The following is a 19,702-nucleotide window of genomic DNA, read 5'->3' as shown; positions in this document are numbered from 1 at the left end:
CTCTCTGCGTGCACCTCTTATGCCACAAACTTCACAAGATGTTCTCGAATTAGACGTGTGATGTTTATTTGCTTAACTTTTGTTCTAAAAATGGCAAAACAAGGAAGCTGTTTGTGGGTCAGCGGGAAGTGAAGGGGTTAAGCATTTCATCTGACAGCGACTCAACAAAAAGAAGAAGGCCATTGATTGTTTTTTCAGGCTCTCATTGACAATATGAAAGGTTGCTTTGGCTGCATGTTCAGCTTGTGCAGGCTAAAACCGCCTCTGCCAGATGTCACACAGGCGCTCCAAAGGAGTCAGTTTTCGCCAAAGACCACAAACACGCACACCCGTTGGGTTACAGTTGCTGCTTTTTCTGCCCAAATTTTCTGGTCGTCACCTGCATTTATCTTTCCCACATTACCCGTCAGATATCTCTGCATACATGCTCAACATTGCCTCATGAAAGAAGTCTCTCATAGAAGCCACATTCTCTTTTTTCCCTTTCTTTTATTTTCCTTCTCCCTGGCAGTCTCAGTCCTCTTCATGGAAAAACCCAGTTAAGTTTGTGCCTTACAGCACTGACAAGCTGCTAACCGACTTTCCTCTTTAGCTACACAAGCCAATAAACAAGCCACAGACATATATAGTTACAAAAATACATTTGAAAGGCCGGTGATGGAAATGCTGTGCAGTTTTGTGTCTTCACACCAGCAGAGAGAGAGAGAGAGAGAGACAGTGGACCCTCAGTCCTCTTTGCTCAGCTCGTCGTTCACTGGGTTTGGGTTTGGAGGGAAGCAGACAGACTTGTTCTCCGTCACAGATGGTTTCTGTCCGAAACCGCCGCAAGCTTTTTTTAGACGGAGGGGAGACAGGGTGTGGATGACTGTGTACCTACCACAACTATATGAGTAAACAGGGTTAAGTGTATCCAGACTCGACACAAAAATGTCCACAAACAACGGCCCACGTTTTATGATGAAATTATATGCTGGTGTCTCTTTTTGCACACTCTTGAGACAAGCTGTACTCTAAAAGATTCTGTAAGATGTTTGTATTTTATTTAGAGATACAGCAGGCCAAAGTGTTGCACAACAGCAATAACCGATTCCATCTGTTTCCAGCTTTTGATTATGACAAAAACTGGACTCAGTTCTTCTGGTACAAGGAAAAAAAATGTTTTCGGCAGTTTTTTTGTTTTACATAAATACAGCTCTTTAGGAATACTAAATAGGCTTTCTAATCTTGTCTGTGGGTGATTTGCCCTTCTCTATATGCCTCAGACTGTTAAACTTAGTCAGCTTTGGCCTTCAGGGCAAATTCCTGTGCCTAATGTCTTTGCATTTGAAAAAAAACTGTAGGTTTGTGTGAATATTAGTAATGCATGGTAAATAATTGATTGTACATTTTTAATTAAAACAACTCCCTCTATATTTAACACCAAATTAATTACTGGTAACTATTTGTATTGTGCTGCTTTGGAAATACAGTACTGTGCAAAACTCTTGCGATACCTCTTATTTCTTTATTTTGTTTCCAAGGAGCCAGACTTTTCTTGTCATTTTCTAAAGGGGTCTTGGGCAATAGTTATTCAGGCTCTCTGAAGATCTTTGTCTTTGGATATTGGCTGCTTTTTTACTCACTGTCTGTCCAGTCTTTGTATCTGACCAGAATGTTGTTTTGTTTGTTAAACCACTTGACACTGACCTATGAATCACTCAAGCATAAAATGTGCCAAACTCATGGGATGAACCTCTGTTCTCTCTACACAAAATGAACAACTTAGCAATGCACCAATTTTAAACAGTACATTTAGACACTTTGTTACCAGCAGCTGGTCAAAAAAAATCATAATTTGTTCAGATTTTTACTTAAATCTACCAAAAATACCAATGATGAGAGAATCTGACAGATTTTAAAAAGTGGTTGCTCCAACAAGGTCATTCCCAAGAAGCTATATTAGCTAAAACTAGATATTTCTCAGTAACATGAATCCTTAAAACATTTGAGAAAACCGTTTTGATGCAAGCTCAATCATCCAGGTAAGGAAATCCCAAAAGATCAGTGGTTGTTGATCAGTGGTCATGAATATTTGCATATTAATGATCAAGGAACTGACCTCACAGCCCATTGTTCGCCAGTTGTAATAGTTTCAGTCATTATGCAAATGTGTGCTTTATAAGGTCGGGGAAACCTGCTGTCAGCTGAGGCTGAAGAAGTCACTTGGATGAAAATGTAACATCCAGAAGTACAGAATCAACTTTTGGGATTTGAGAAAACTGGACAAATGGAGGATAAAATAGAAAGTGGTAGATATTATCTGAAAGTCATGTCCTATAGGTAATAGTCTAGGAGAGACCTGACACATGACCTGAGAGATGCTTCTGGCCCTTCAGTAGATCCATTTACTGTTTGCCAAAGCCTTATCAGAAATGGTCTCATTGGCTGTCAAGAAGCCATTAATGAAGAAGGGAAACAGGGAGAAAAGACTGAGGAATGCCAAATTACTCAATAGCTGGACTGAAAATCAGCGACAGTGACTGAAAACAGGTCTTTTGGAGTGATGAATCCAAATTGAAAATTTCTGGTTGAAATCATTGTCAGTATGAATGGAGGAGGTGAGGAGAGGTGCAACAATGACTGTTTATAGCATCTGTAAAATATGGTGGAGGCTCTGTCATGGTGTGGGGCTGCATTTCAGCCTGTTGTGTTGGGGATCTGGTCAAAACTGATGGAGCTGGGAAAGCAGAAAGAAGGGTTAGATTTTAAACCACTGATACCATCTGAAAAGTGTCTTTTTGGCAGAAGGTGTATTTTTCTGCATGTCATGTCATGGATTGGCAGAGCTCAAAACTCGACGTTACTGAAGCAGTGTGGGATCATCTTGATAGAAAACAGAGCAAAAAGCAGCCAGCATTCAAAGAAAAGCTTTAATTGTCTTTCAAGAAGCCTGGAGAAGTATTCCCGAAGACTACTTTAAGAAATTACTAGAAAGCTTGTCTAAGAGAATGGCAGTGCTGAAGAGTAAAGGTGCTCATACCAAATATTGACTTTCAAACTCTTTCAAAAATTATAATTGTACAAACTCTGTTTTTGCCTTATGTACTGATTTCCATCTACATCAGAGAATAGGATCAAAGAATACATTCATTAGGATTGCCGAACTTTGTGATTGAATTCTGAATCATTGCTTCTCAGGCTTCAAGTAGAAGACACATTAAATTCCTTTTCTTCCTCTATGGGAGAATCACAGCTGATGGGTTTTCATGGCCAAAGTTGAAACATCACTCAAACATGGATTCATCTCTGTTTGCATCACTTCCAATCTATGTAATGGTGTCTTGCAGAAACTTTGCTTCGTGCTTATTGCTCAGCAAATGTGGAAACTCCCTCAAGACTTGCTTATGACGCTGCCTGTGCAAAGGTGTTATCAAAGCAAAAGGTGGTTGCTTTGTTATAGAATATATTTAGTTGGTGGTATTTTTGCTTACTTAGTTTTTTTCGTTGTTATTTTGAAGTTCTGAATTCTTGTAGCAAAAACAAAGAAAAACCATGCTGTGCTGTGGCAAGTACTTTTGCATTACTTGGTTTCATTTGTACCACAAGCTGCTTCTTTAAAGTGATATTATTGCCACATTTCTGGTTGTGCTGGTCACATCAGTAGTGATATGATTACTCATCAGAGATGTTTCAAAAACAGTCACAGACATTGGCATTACACATCCAGAAAGTCTTGGGTGGCAGATGACATTTTATTGTCGTCCCACATCGAATACTCAAGCTTCCTCCGCCTCGTCACTGGTTAGGCTTCATGGCGTGCCGTTCAGGGAGGATTTTGAAAGTGCAGTTGACTTGCCGAGCCATAACATTTTATAGTGTGTTTCCATAAATTGTATTCTTTCCGTTTTTTCCTTTTAAATAGAATTACAGTGTAGAAACACTTTGTTATGAGTAATTTTTTTTATTCACTGTTTATGAAAAAAGTACAGCTGACTAGTGTCAAAATATGCGTATTGAGTAAAAGCTAATATAACGGCCATCTACTACACAGCAGTTTGTTGTTTGTTTATTATGTTATATATTAATAATCTTAAGCTGCAAGGTTGTATCTAGTTGTAGTTGAGCATGTCAAATCATTGTAGTAAGTGTAAACGGGAAGTGTTTAACAAAAAAATAGGAAAGAAATTACCTTTTATGACCGAGCCGCGGACCTTCAGTAACAGTAATAAATCACCGCAATAGTACATTCATGTAGTTGTAAACAGCATGATAATATATTAAGTAATCCAAAGTATTCAGAATACTTTGGATTACTTACTGTCATTGAGTAACGTAACGGAATACATTACAGAATACATTTTGGGGCATGTATTCTGTATTCTGTAATGGATTACATTTTAAAAGTAACCTTCCCAACACTGTGGTTAGATATGGTTAAAATGATTCAAATGTAGTAAGTATACACGTTTCATATAAATATAGTCTATAACTCATTTTTTTTCTGTAGCCCACATAATTACATTTCAGTTACATAAAACGTGTGAATTTTGATTTTATGTACTGTATAGCCTGTATAATTAATATGTATAAAATCCAGAAAGGTACACAGCAGGGGGCGGTTCATTTACAAACACAAGTCTAACTTAAGTTTCACACTGTTTTTTGTTAGAAAAAAATCAGATTGTTACATACTTAAATTTACACAATATGCCACAAATCTGCACTGTCATGAACAAAAAATTTAAACCTAATTTTTCATGATTTGTTGGGTTAACCCTCTGAGGATCTAAAATATAACTGGCCATTTTTGACATATTTGTGTTTCATGTTCAAATTGTTTCATTGTATTTTTCTTCCTTGCCTTGCTTGGTATCGTTCTTTTCAGCACAACCTCACGTGTCTGAATTTAGTTATTTTTCACTGACATACTGTATTAACAAAACGGATCTAAAATCACACAAAAAACGTGGTATGGGGTGGCACGTGGCATGGGGTGCCACCCCATGCCACGTGCCACCCTTTCTTTCGTGTTGTGTTTGGGCTCATTTATTAATTTTAGATATTTGTTTTTATACCCTGGCGGGCTACCACCCAATAACAGGCTTATTTTCGTCCCCTGTGCGCCTTTTGTTGTTCTAAACTTGTGATGAATTATGCGATTGGGTGATGATCATGCCACGAAGGCGTGTCTGTGTTCATTTGGGTTGTGTAGACAGAGTGGACGGGACAATAAACTCCACCGACTCCGGTAAGGTAAGACATCACACTGCAGTCATTGAGCGCTAGTGTGTACTCACAGACGCTTATTTTACCTTTACCATCAAGAATCGCCACATAAATGCGGCAGTAGTTTGAAACCGCCTTCAGATTAAGCTTAAAAAAGGCAAATTTGTTGAAAAATAACGTTGCTGTTGTATCGGATTCTGATTTGTGCTGTTATGTTAAAGTTACGAGGCCGTGGTTCGTTTTTATACCTAAAATAATCTAAAGAGGTAGAAAAATAGAGGCAGACTGACCGGGGCTTTCGTTACTCCGTGACCGCGTGTGTCCTTTGTTGATTTAAATTAAATTTAGCGCCACGTTTTCGCGCTCTATCCCGGCAATTAGACCCAGACGGTCCAGCTAGAGAAGAGGGCTGACTAATGGAAACATTTTGGTGCTAGAAAACGCTGTTTCTTAACGCATTTTTTCATTCCTGCGCTTCGCATTTCGCCGCTTTTTTGTTTCTCTCATCACGAGAGTGACACATCTAAACCACTGCTGCATCTTCTTCCCGAATTTTGTGATTTAAAAAAAAGAAAAGAATCTAATGAAACTCTTGTCGAATGAAAGAATTGAATATAGCAGTGCTACATTTTTAGATAACCTTGTGATCAGTCGTTGGACACGTGGTTGTGTAGGAGCACGTGTGTAGTATGTGTGTGTGTTGGCAGCTGTAATGGGCTCTTGAATGGTGCAACATGCGTGATGGTATCACACAGGAGCTAATGAAATGAATTGATGAGCAGATGAAATGAATGCATTCACCGCTTAAGTGTGCCACTTGTAATCTGAAACCATAAATGTGGTTTGAACAGGGGAGTAGGCATCCTGTGGGGTTCTTTCTCTTGTGGTTTTGTGATACTTAGATGATTTATAGGGGATAGTTCTGTTGCAGGCTCTCTCCCTTACTGAGTGTCGTTCCTGGCCTGGCTTCAGGTCACATGAATCTGTGTCTATTTGTGACTCTGTGACCCCTGAACAGGGAGAAGAGTGCGCCAGAATGGCAACTTTCCCCCCCCCAGTGAACAGCTGATAGTGCTGTGACCCACCACAGGGTGCCTAGTAAGAGTGGGAGTTAAGTTTTCACCTGTTTCCTGAGCTTTAACCAGTCTTCTTGGTTACAGAATATAGTATAGATAATTTTTGGCTAATGTAAAGGAAGTGATTAGGCTAAACTGACTCACTGCCTTGTATTTCAACTCAACTGTGCTGACTGTAGTGCAGTCATGGAGCTGCTGTTGCCAGTCTGCTATTCATCCAAACCACCTGAACCAACTGAAAAGACGGGCAGCTGGAGAAAGGCTTTGTTCCTGCTCCCGCTAGAGTGGCGGGAAAGGAAAATGAGTGTAAAGACAGCAGGTCACAGTGAAGACAACAGATCTGGAGACCTTTTAACACCCTTTCTTCTGGTGTGAATTGGATTTCTTTGTAAATTCTAAGGATTTATAATCCTGACACTCTCAGTACCTCACTGAAGTCTCCCTTATCTCCCTGTGTTATTGATTCCTGCTCTTATTTGCCCATGCAAATAATTATTCCCAGTGTGAGACAGCAATCTATGTAAGTCACTGGATTGCTTTTGTAGATAAAATCTAAAAAGGGGAAAAATCTAGACAGCATGATTGCAGTAGGTAGTAGTTTGTTTCTAAATAAAGATCACATGTTTGCTTTAGAGAGTGCTTCCTGTTGTTTTTCACTTCTTATAAATAGATGGAGTTATGAGTAATAAGCCAGATATTGTGTTTCAATTGTATTTCCACTCCCAGCTCCAGTGATGTTAGAGGTTTGTTGAATTACCTTCATTGATCTGCTTTCATTGTGTATTGAATTGTTGTGCAGGTCTGCTTGCTGTGAACGTGACAACTCAAATCCCTTTTTTGTACACGTGATGAGATTAAGGTATTTGCCAACGTCTCAGGATATTCCTTGAATATGAGCTGTCACAGTCATTGTTTGTATTTATCTATTTTTATCACTGACTGAATAAAAGGCCTGTACAGGCACGGCGTTTGGTGATGTCCACTGACTGACGTTGACACCAAATAGCAACTTTGACGTGATGAAAAACTGAATTTTTATGCAGCATAAATTTGCTGCCAGGGCAGGTGGTTGCTATACTGATGCACGGCCCAGTGAAAATTGGAAAGCAGTGTGAAGATATTGTGTTACAGTTTACTGTACTTAGTTTGCAGTGAGGCAGGAGGGTGTGCATGAACATGTATGAGCATGTGAACCTAAAATACGTTAAGAGATAAAGTACATGTAAAAGTCTTGTGCCATCCCTCAAATCTTTATTCAGTTCTTTATCCTATTAGGAATAGGAACATGAGAAATGGATGCATTTGATTTATTGAAATGTGTAACAAAGTGACTAGACACATAGTTTAAACTAGGTTTTGTCATATGTGTAGACACATAGACACACCTCTAATTAGGTGCCTTTTATGCTTGAATAATTCTTTTGATACACACACAAAAAAACAGGTTGGTCTGAAAACGGTCAAGTACAGGACTGGACTAAATGAATGACAAATTTCTAGCTCCTTGATAGCACAATGTAAAGAAATGAGGGGTGGCTCAAGATCTTTGCACATCACTGTAGCAACATATATACTTTGACAGCATATAACTTGTATCTCAAATGAAAGTGTTGCAGTTTTTTGCTGTTCATTGCTCTTAACTTGCATAAAACTCAGGGTGAGTGGTTGCCCACAAGCCTACGAGACTTGGCAACCAGAGTAAAACACTTCCTTATGTAGTCTGCCAATAAAGTGATGGTCAATAACGCAGCTTCACACTTTAAGCTTTGAGAAACTGAGCTGTAAACCTTATTCAACCCAGAACTCCTCTCTTATTCTCTCTTCTTTGTTCAAAAATGAGACTCAAACATCTTGAAATTTTTTTCTGGCCCTTTTTTAAATGGAATTTTTTGCTTCACCCATGTCTTTCCTCCTTTTTTTCAGTCTTTCAATTTGTTGTTCTCTTTAGACAGAATCAAGATAGTGAAACTGTCCGTGACACACAAACTGGAGGAGAGCCTGCGTGAAATTGAAATCAAGACTGTAAAAGTCAACGTACTACAACGTAGCTATAAAGTATTCCTGGGTGTCCTCAGTCTGAGCTGTGGAGCAAACAGACATTTCTGTGTGTGCCTCAGTTTGTGTGTCATACTTGAACCCAGGGCGATTCTAGTTCAAACTTCTAGAGGGTTTCAGCTCCCAATCATAACGTTATCCATATAGTGCCTTCTAATTAATTTTAAAAAAAGAAGCCATTTTCACATTTGCAAACTTCAATTCAGTTGGAGTCGCTTTACCATGTTACCTTCAAAAGCAACCTAATTGGTTGGATGACCTATTGTAGTGTTTAAGAATAAGCCGAGTGAATAGTCGGAGATCTCAGTCTAATCCAGCCGTTTTAGGGTGGAGGCTTTAGTTATCAAACCCGAGGCAAAGGCTCAGTCAGGAAAGAAGTATCGTCGTGTATCCCAATTTCATGACTGGAGAATAGATCTGAAGTCTCTTCGTTAGTGTAGTGGCAGCCATCCTGTTCGAGCCATGTTTAGAGTGGTATGAATCCTGAATAAACTACCATTCATATTAATATGTTTTGTTTAGCATATCCACTGGCATTTTTTTTAAGTGTGCTACTGGAAAGCACGCAAAGCATCCATGAAATACGCGAAAAACTACTTTGTGAAACATAAGTATTGTTTTTCCAGCTAACTTCACCATCTGCTGCCTCCTTCTTTCTCCTTTGTCCTCTCTCTATCCTCCGCACAGAACTAGAAATTTAAAAATGGCAAAAATATAACCTTATAATAATTATAAGAGCAAGTGGGGGATCCACAATCGATAACGGGACAACACAGCTTTATAATCTTTAGTGAATTTTACTACACGTCCTGTCTTACCTGTTTATTTTTGCTTCGTCTCTTTGCTGTCTTCATCCTGCTCTCACCCTTTCTCTCCCTCTCTATGTTAAATATTACAGTCAAAGACATGAAGATGTTAGGCGCAGATTTCAATTAATCACAAATAAACACAGAAGTTATACTTTGCAAACATTATATTTGCTAACTAAATTGTGAAAATAACAGCTGTATATCCATGTGCCTCTTGTGAGTGCTTATGAACTCCAACTCTGGAGCAGCCGGCTTGTAGTCTTTGTTCTGCTCTGCTGCCTCGGTGAGCTCAGCGTAGCGGCACATGAACCAGCTTTTCACCTCCTGCAGGTTGTGGTTAATTTGGCCCTCAAGTGCACAGCAGATTACCAGAGCAGAGCAAGCAGTCCCTGAGGTTGAATTGGAGTACATCCAACTGTGTGAGATTCTTTCTGGGAAGGTGCTGAATGGCCTAAAGGGCGGCCAAAGTAGCAACCTGGGCCAAAAGCCAGCCGGTAGCAAAAACAGGAGACTGGCAGTGCCAGTTAAAGTTAAAGGAGTGTCCACACAGGAACTGATTCACTCAGCGCACATCCCTTTGTAGCTGACGGTCAGTTGCTAGTGGGTGTTGCAGGTAACAGTTGCCTAGGTAACTGTTGTATTTGCCACCCCGTCATATGCCAATCAACACTATCCTTTACTGTTATTGTTGTTGCCTTAATTTCTCATATGTGGAAATCATTCCAACTTACTTTCTTGGAATGTTCGGGTTCAGAGCTAGTTTAGAGCGAGTCACAATGACGACTCAGAGGGTTAATATTGCAGAAATTCCTTTTTTTCTTAGAGAGGATTCCAAAAACATTCGGATTTTTAGGTTAATATTTTTAGGGCTTTATTTAATGGGTAGTTTATTTGTGTTGCAGTGGTGGCATGCAGTTGTGGCGCTAGAATAGAGAGTTGTAAATACATACTGATGGGGAATCCCATGCTGTTGGAGGGGATGTATTGAAAAGCTTGATGATAAGTGCTGTAGAACAAAACCACTATTGTGGTAGTTTCCATGCTCTGTCTTCGAGAAATTTCGGACCTGAAAAGCTATCCAATCACGGCTACATATTGCTTGTTTTCCAACAACACCCCTCCGTCCTACTGGTTGCACACACTGATCATTTAATGGCACACGCTAATGCTACTGATGTCAAAATCATCTTACATCGTGGGCCACATACAGTCCACTTTGATCTTAAGTGGGCCTGACCAATGAAGCTCCGTTGTCTGTGAGTGTTAAGAAGTTTAACTACTATTGAATCCCTAAAATAGCTCAATTTAAGAAAGAAAAGTCTAATTTCAACAGTACAAATTGCAGAAAAAGTTCTGATAGCTTATTGCTCAGACTGTTCTTTAATTCACAGGGTTGGGAGGGTTCACAAACTTGAGCATGACATGTCTCTTCAAGATTCTCAGTATAAAACTATCCAGTCTTCAGCAGTCGTGCTAAAATAAACAGCACCATCATATCCATTTCCTCTGGTTAATTCCTAGAAAAACAATCCAGTTCCAGTCCAGTTGCAGTTTAATATTACTAAGTCAAAATGCTGTCACTTGAAAAGGGTATGGCTCCCATTAGCACTGGGACATGACCTCGAGGAGAGAGTTTATTCTTCACACACCTCATCACATGACCAGCATCAAACTATTCTGTAACTCAGCCTGGGGATAAAGGCGTCTCTGTTATAGAGGTATACCGGTGAGAAAGAGGAACTTCTAACCTTTTCCATCCATGTTTAGCTCTGATTTAAGTGGCATTTTAACTATAACTTCTTACCCTCCACTGTACCCCAGTTTGAAAAGCTCACTTCCCCATACACCAAACCCCTTGTAACTGTCCTTGTCTCTAAATTCAGGCCAACACGCCACATAGACATGCATTACTTCCATAACACGTGCCACTCTTTTTCACATGCCAGCAATAACTGCTGAGAGATCACAATGAGGTGGATGGTCATACCATCTGTGTTCTCAGAATCAGCCTCTATTGTTCCACCAGTCCCCGCAGGACACACATTTGTATGGAGAATGTTGCGTTCACGACTGCTTTTTAACCCTCTCAGGCTCAAATTAAACTTTTTGTTGCTAATGCACAACCAAGTCCTGCAGTGGTACTTCTGAGTAAAAGAAACTCATAAAATATGTACGTGAGGTAATCAGGTTGTTAGTTTTTAACTGTTGCAAATCAGCAACGCCTGCCTTGAGAGGGTTAAACTTCTCAGTGTGGATGGTAAAGTTTAGATCATGCCCAAAGCACATGACTCCTTATGTGTGCTGTTATGTGTGCTGGTTTTAACTTAATGAGGAAACTGCATTCAGAACCTCTTTAACTTTTAAGCCTACACAATATAGGTTATTTTATAGCAAGCTTTGACTTGCTATAAAAAAGGATGCCAATAGAGTTTCTTTGTCTCTGCTTTAATGCAGTATACACATAGGTACATAGTCACAAGTTTTATGTTCTCAGTACATACATTATTAATTTTGAATCCATTTTTACCTTAGTAATGTGAATTGTTCAAGATTAAATTGTAATCAGAATAAAAGACATGCTTGAAACATGCATTCTTTGTAACGTCAACCAGGAGAATGACCCCTGTGGTTTTAGATAGCCTGATTTGTGTAGACGTCCGTGGGCTGTTTAGTCCTTGACTTGATCATCGAACTTGTAGTCAGAAAAGAGGATAACCCGCTGACTAACAATTTGCCAGTCACAACTGGTTACCCAGTACATGTAGAGCAGCGGTCCTCAACCTTTTTTGCACCACGGACCGGTTTAATGTCAGACGATATTTTCACAGACCGGTCTTTAAGGTGTTGCGGATAAATACAACAAAATAAAATGATACGACCAAGACAAACACTGTGGTATTTTGTAAATATAATAATAAACGCGAATTCACTGTGTAATTGTGTAACTTTATTAGCAGCGTCTTCCTGAAATGCGCCAACAACATTGAGAGTAACATCCTCCTCTCTGCCCCTTAATGCTTTCTGGTCACTATGGTAACGCGTAGATATTTCTTTCAAAATAAGATGCACAATTACAACACGGGAAAAGACCCAGTGTTGGGAAGCATTCATGTAACAAAGTGTTTTGCTGGTTACCTCTGTGGTGGCCATCTTGTTTTCCCAGTAAAGAGGAGGCCTGCCTCAATTGCGGCTCTTTTATAGGCCAGTCTGCATTAAGAAGGCGTGGCCTTTAGAGTATTTAAAGGGAGCAGGAAATGGATTGGGGGCCATTTTGAGAAGTTGCTGTCTGTATGTGCATGATGTTGGCAAGAGACAATAGAACAATTACTTTAATTAAGATCGAGTGAAGTCTGATGTTTCCCTCACCGCCCCTCACTGCGTAACACCCAGTTAACGATAAAACCCCTGAAAACCATAAATTTCACACCCGAGCCTCAACTCACGCGGCCTGGTACCAAACGACCGGGGGTGGGGGCTGCTGATGTAGAGCATAAAACTCACATCCGACCGTCGCTCCTTACATCTGGTTGCAGAACACTGAGATGGCGACAGCTAAGACTTAGGCTTCACTAATCACTGGGCGACGTCACAGTGGTTACATCAATCTTTTGCTGATGGTCTGATTGTCTGTCACATCTAAATTAAGGGGCTTTCTCATTCGTTCCTGTAAATGAGCTTTGGCTCAGATTTGGTTGAGGTTGTGACGAGGTTGTGGATTTATGTTTGTGCTCCAGCACAAAAACAACATGGGTCTTGCAATATTTAAGTTTGAAGATCATTTTTACACTGTGTAAAATCTTTGTAGTTGGATTAATGACACAAATGTGAGAAGAACAAAAATAACTTTTCAATTTCATCAAGTATAAAATGAGGTGAATACGGGATGAGAAGCCCACTTTATTGTAGTGTCATTGTGTGTCATTGTGGCGTGACCAGACCAGATTTTTCACATAAATTTTTGGGCTGGTCTGAATTGCCCTAGTTCTCCTAGAGGGGGAAACAATAAATTACCACCAGTGCTGTTAAATCTTTGTTAACTGGAGTGCTGATTGTTGGACTTGGACATCGTTGAGAGGCTAGCCATTGAAAGTGTTAAAGTGCACCACTCTACAGACTGCAAAGTGCTTGTGTGAGTGTGTGTTTGCTGGGCACCATTTCAGCACCAGGCAGCTTATGCCAACTGGCTCGTTTTGATGGCATGTTCGGTTGAGAGAGGCATACTTTACAGGAATCTGGGACAAGGCAAAGCTGGTGAATTTTAAGCACACTGTAGTGTATGGCTATGGTCAACGTCAAGCCTCAATAAGCTGCTCTGATAGACTGACATTTGTCATGCTAACTAGAGAAGAGAGATGTTTAAAATACTGATTTAGTGGTGTGATTCTCAAAAGGCTTTTCAGGAGAAAGAAGTTTAATCCTGGTCCTTTCTTACTTCTGCACGGCTGCAGCCGGTTAGTCACTGTGTGAAAAGAGCGTCAATGTCAGATTAGTGGTTTCGGAAAGTTACAAAATGTTGAGTCAGAGTTCTCTCAGTTTTGACAAAGGTGTGGGGAAAACAGGGTTAAATAAAGCTCAGACAATATGTGCTCCTGTGGATCCATACATCTGTTTTCTTAGCTGCTCATCCCATTAAAGGTTGTAAGACCCATCACACTGAGACACACCGAAACACACACACTCACTTTCATCAATTAAGCTAACAAACATCTCTTCCGATTGTGGGAGGAAGTCTGAGTACCTGGAGGAAGGCAGCACAGAGACAGGATGGGCACATGTGAACAGAAACACGAAAATAATTTCCCGAAAGGTCAAACTTGGCTGCCAAAGACCTTTGTAACAGGAATCGTGCTTTGATACATAATTTCCTAGTTGATTAAATGGGAGGAAGAAAAAAGATGTAGGGAAATATTCAGAAGTTGGTGAAAACCTTTAATGGGCAAGGTCAAACTCTATTTTTTTAAAAGAATAGTGTCTGTGTTTAGTGGAAAGCTGAAACTCTTAATCACATCGTTCAGTTTGCAAATTGCAACCTTAACTTTGCGCACAGTGTAACAAATGTAACAAATGTAACAAAGGTTGTTTCTAGTGTGAGAGGATGTTGTTGCAGGATTTGTCTGCTGGTCCTCTGCCCCTCTAACAATCCATATAGACCCGTCTCACTGACAGGGGCTTCTCACAGTTGGATTCTGCTTGTTCAGTCCCATGTTTCTACAATTAGCTAACCTGTGAGTGCATATAGAGGACCCTCTGTCCTCACTCATAGCTCGCTCATGACCAGCAAGTTAGATCTGGCTGCTCATGGATTCATAAGTTCTCTCAGCAGCGCTACAGAGCTTCTAGTACACTTTGGAAAGGCAGTTAATTCAACTGTAGCTAAGTCAAATTGTATACATATGTTTCCTTGATGTGATTAACTTCACATTCTGTTGATGATTTTGGTTAAATTTGAAGTATTTTAAACATTTCCCTATTTTTACTTGTGTCTCATAAAATCTCACTGTCTTTTTTTGACCTTTTATGCAGCTCAGATTGTTCGTTGAACAGTTACATATTGTTTGTCTGACTGTGAGAGATAACAGTTTTAGCCACGTAAACAGACGCTCTTTGTTTGTGCGTCAGCTTCAGACAATTTCTTATGTGATAAAGGATGGGATGACCCTTTATGACTGTAGTGTTACTTTCTGAGGAGTGTCTAGTTCCACAAATTATCTTATGTGAGAGGAGGACATCCTTCGCTCGCCAAGCTTATTCGTCTTTCCGTCTGTGCAGATTTCATACCATCTTTATCTTGACGAAAGGCAGGAGACTTAAATATGCATTAAATACTCCTGCTATCAATCGCTCATTGCAGATTGAATTTAATGCCGAATTTTCAACAATAAATACTTGTCGGCTGTGTCCTCTCTTGTAGCCTTTGCCACGATGTACTGTGTTATTTGGCTCATCAGCCAGTCACCTGTTGCTCATGAGAGAAGGCAGAGTCTGCACATCATTCGGCTGACTTATCGCTCACCTCTCATTACTGTGGTCTGCAGCAGTGTGAGCTAGCAGAGCTGTGATTCAGTGTTAGGTTAGCATATATTACTGAAGTAAACATCTCTGCAAATGTTGCAAATGCAGTCATGTGATCTTCATTTCTTGCCTCCCGGTTACGTTAATGGTCAAAAAGTGCAACATTTTGCAGTGGCCTTGCTCACGCTATTTCCAACAGCTTATGGGCCCCCTTGTAGTTGCCACATTGGTCATGTTTTGCGAGATTGTGGTATCACCACAGACCTGTCAGTGGGTTTGTTTGTTTTTTTTCCGCTGTCACAGCTGATCCATCTGCGTCCAATAGGAGAGGTGCACGACCAGCCGGTGCTACACCAAAGCACGGCTTGTGCAAGCAGATCCGACTGCGCTTTTGGTGTATGTGATCCTTCACGGGTATTTGAAGGAAAGTTTAGTTTCATTTTAAAGTGTGGCTTTTTAATCTAAACTACCAAACTGTATCTGTTTCAAATATTGCTCATCAATCTTTCTGATTGCTACTAATAGTAAAAAATGTCATATCAGCCAATCACTATTTCATGCAAACAAAACAAAGTGACTTTTTGATGCAAGAGAGTGCGGCCGTGAACCATACCACCGTATCAGTGTTTCATTTCACTATAAACACTGATCCCCCCTTACAGATTAGGGTAACACTTCCTCTCGCCGAAAAAGGTTTCCCCTCCATGTTAGAGGCAAAGACGTGCACCCACTGTGAATACGTCAAGTCCACAGGATACCGTTTTAAAATGAGCTCATTAAAGTTGAAAAGTGCAGTTTGTTAGCTTAAACTTTGCTTTATGTTGTTTAGATTGACTTGATGCCAAATTGCTTTGTTTTTTAAAAGGAGTCAGTGTTTTCTAGTTTTCTGTTTGGATGCGTGTCACACAGATATCTAAGCACATGTCTTCCATCAGATTCAAGACAGAAAGGTTTGAAAGGAGTTGGGGGAGCACAAATAGTTCTGGATAAGTCAATAAGAGGCAGTAAGAGCAAAGTGGATTGGGAAGTGAAAGATGGAGCAGGTCAAGAAAATGTGAACTTGATAATAAAAGAACTGCTGAGGAGGAAAAGTGGATGAAATGAGATGAGAAATTACCAGACAGTAGGACACATGGGGATGAAAGTGAAGGATAAAATGGGAACATGCGGATGGATAGATTAGAAAAATAGGATCACGCAGAGGGGACGCTTGGTGGATTGATTTAATTAATCACTCTTTTTGTTTTTTTTTTGGTTTTGCTCGACTATGTAAAGTAGTAGTCTGTATGACAAGAGTATTGTGTGCTCCAAATGTAAAAATGTGTAGGAAGGGCTCGAGGAGAACAAGATGTTCGAGGTAAAGGGAAGAAGGAGGGATGGGCACTTAGATGCAAAGGGGGCTGGTCACAAGACAGTTGGGTGTCAGCCTACGAAACATCTGTATAGTATAAGCGAGGCATGCAGAGCTCATTCAGCTCTTTGGTGATCTGATCGGTGGAAAGCGAGAGCCTCCGTCTGTGTTTGAACGCCTCCCAGAGTAAGTTTATTTGCAGTTTGTTCCTGTGCTTGTTGTGTTTAAGAGGAGTTGTGCTGTGAACTTTTGAATTTTAAAACTTTGTGGGAAGATGCCTCTGGCTTATTGTTGCTGAAGTGTTAAGCTGCTCTTTGTTGCTGCGGTTAGTTTGTGTTGTAAACACAATGGAATGACTGAGGGGTTGTTCACGTTGCATAAATTAGAAAATGAAATTAAGCTTTTATTGAAATTTGTGTATTAATTAGATTTTCAGTCTGAGGTTGTTTGGAAACTAAAAAGGGGGGTTTCTGAACTATAAAAAGGTCGTCATGTGGAGTAGGTGAAGAATCCAAAAAATGAAGCAGCAGCGTAATAAGCTCAGTTGCTCTTTTAGTTAGTGCCCTAGTTGGGAGTGAGTAGCTGTTAGCCTGCTCGTGCCAGCTTGTTCTGACCTCCTCCTGGCAGAAGCTCCAATTGTTTCTTTTAGAAATAGCTCATCCTACTCCGAGTTTGTAAGGCAATTCATTTACAGGATGAGTTTAACCAGTATATAAATAAAGTTACCAGTGGAAAAAAAACACGTGTAAATACTTGATATCACAGGCTATGCATTGCTTCTAAAATGTATAACAAAGCTGCAAGCGCAGCTGAGAGGAGAGGTGAGAAATGTATACATTTTAAGCAGGTTAAACAATGCATGGGAAAGAAAGTGGAGGATATTGAGGCATCCACAAGACTCTGTTCTCACTCTATTACATGTGAATATGTAAATACAGAAATAAACAAACGGCTGCTGATAATAACACATCGGAGATTTTTACTTGTGTAACCTTCCATTTGTCATCTGCACATTGCAGACCTGGTGCTGCACTAATCCAACACTGAACACGAACCCCGAGATTGTCCATCGAGAACCATGACGGCCATCAATGCGCCTCGGGACAAGTAAGAGGAGAATTTTTAAATGATTTAAGCTGTGCCTTTGTTGGGTTTTATCTTCCCATTAATATTCTCTGACTGAAATTTGGTTGAGTCCCAGTGTATATATTGTTGCGATTTGTTTGTTGATACTAAGATGAATGACTTGATTGACGTGCCTTCATGCGAACTTCCTTTTGCTTCTTTCCCAGATACAATTCAGTATGGCTCATTTTCTTTATCCTGGGCTTGGGAACCCTCTTGCCATGGAATTTCTTCATGACGGCAACAATGGTAAAGTACAATTTTAATCTTGTAATTGCGAGAGCGTCTGCAGGCGAATGTGGTTTATCTCTAGATCAGGAGACAGATGCAAATAAAAGGAAGAGCCCTTGTGGTGCCTTTTGTGGTTGACAAGTAGTTCTTTGAAAGGTTAGGCTTCACTAATGGGAAGGTTGGCAAAACATAAGCTGGTGTACCTTTCCGCTTTTCAATACACTTAATGTTAATGGCTGTCACACATCAAAGTTTCAGTTGAAATTAAAATGAGATTGCTCAGCTGTGCTTGACACCATCAGGAAACTGTTTGAGTGTAAAAATCATGTTCATTCAGCTTAGTTTGACTCAAAATTTTACAATAAACACTGCGCCCATAAGGCAGAAACATTTCTCAGTATTAGCCTCTGTGTAAACTCTAATCATCAGATGCTTTCTGAAGTGCTTCAGGAAAACAAAGTTCAGTTTTTGATGTGACTCTCTGTAAATTACATTCATGTGACATAAACTTGTGACTCCATATTAGTGATGAATTGCAGGAGAACCCTTGTGGTAAATGTGTGTTCTTCCCTTCGTTATCTTCAGTACTTCACCAGCAGACTGAAGGACGTGCCCACTGTGCACTCCTCCAATCAGACGGCCAACGTGACAGCCGGAGACTCTCGCAATGTGCTGGAGTCCAAGTTCAACAACGTGATGACGCTGTGCGCCATGGTGCCTCTGCTCATCTTCACCTGTCTCAACTCCTTCATACACCAAAGGTATCGAACTACCGTCGGTCTAAATAAAAAGCTCGACTCATTAAAAGGCAAACTGTAAATATTTCTACTGAAGCAAGAAGTGAGAAAAGATCTGAGGGAACACGAGTTAAGTGGCCACAGTATTGCCAGCCATCCATCCATCTTCATCCGCTTCATCCGAGGCCGGGTCGCGGGGGCAGCAGCCTAAGCAGAGAGGCCCAGACCTCCCTCTCCCCAGCCACCTCCTCCAGCTTATCCGGGGGAACACCAAGGCGTTCCCAGGCCAGCCGAGAGATATAATCTCTCCAGCGTGTCCTGGGTCTGCCCCGGGGCCTCCTCCCGGTGGGACATGCCCGGAACACCTCACCCAGGAGTAGGGATGGGTACCGGTATCCGGTGCCATGATGGCACCGGTTCTGACATAAACGGTAGTAACCAGACCGAAAAGCAGCGCACATTTCGGTGCTTTATTTCGGTGCTTTTTTTCCTGAGCTGTGATACACTTTCTTCTTCCTTACATTTGTATTGGCGGTTGGCAAACAACTGAAAGGTGCATTACCGCCACCAACTGGTATGGAATGATACACTTTAGATTCTAGCCAATCATTTTAAGTTTCCGAGAATAGTAGGCGGGTCCAGGTACGTACATTCTTTTAGAGCAGAGCTACAGATTAAAAATGTCCAAGGCGAAGCGGTCAAAAGTCTGGCTGTACTTCACAGCAAAAGATGCAAACTCAGCAGCTGCAACAAGTGCTTTAAGCTGATACTGTGATACTGTCAAAGAAGGTAACACCTCAAATCTGATGAAACACCTGGCGACGCATAGTGGTTTTTTTTAAAGCCGAGAAATGCGCTGTATTTGATAGCTTGCTGCGAGACCTCACACCGAGCACATCTACTGCTTGTGGGTTGCCTGTTATCGGACCCGGAATTAGCAACATCCCCCAAAAACCCGAAGAGGAGAGTCCTGGCCCCTAGCCCTGCCAGTGTAGCAGAAATGATGACGGATGATGATGGCAGCAGCAGCAGCAGCCGTTCTTCTCTGCGTGAGTAGCTTAATGTTGTTCGTGTGTAATTTACGTTGAGTAGGCTAACCAC

At 40.7% G+C, this 19,702-nt stretch overlaps 1 protein-coding gene across 4 annotated transcripts in view; it reads left to right on the top strand.

Annotated features, from left to right (window-relative positions):
- Window positions 1-19,702, top strand: part of LOC146505613 (equilibrative nucleoside transporter 1-like) — a 52,793-nt gene that overhangs the window by 15,206 nt on the left and 17,885 nt on the right. The window contains exons 1-4 of one of the 4 annotated variants that reach the window (XM_085182125.1): window positions 5,021-5,227; window positions 17,528-17,615; window positions 17,801-17,882; window positions 18,450-18,625. In XM_085182125.1, coding sequence (XP_085038251.1) covers window positions 17,587-17,615; window positions 17,801-17,882; window positions 18,450-18,625 — 287 coding nt within the window. In that variant the 5' untranslated portion in view covers window positions 5,021-5,227; window positions 17,528-17,586. Of the gene's footprint in view, window positions 1-5,020; window positions 5,233-12,242; window positions 16,695-17,527; window positions 17,616-17,800; window positions 17,883-18,449; window positions 18,626-19,702 lie in introns of those variants that run through there. The other 3 variants (XM_085182123.1, XM_085182124.1, XM_085182122.1) reach the window with 3 other exon arrangements.

This window comes from Neolamprologus multifasciatus, chromosome 13, assembly GCF_963576455.1.
Source record: "Neolamprologus multifasciatus chromosome 13, fNeoMul1.2, whole genome shotgun sequence".
Taxonomy (NCBI): domain Eukaryota; kingdom Metazoa; phylum Chordata; class Actinopteri; order Cichliformes; family Cichlidae; genus Neolamprologus; species Neolamprologus multifasciatus.
The sequence above is the reverse complement of the archived record's forward strand: the minus strand, read 5'-3'. Positions and strand labels throughout refer to the sequence as shown.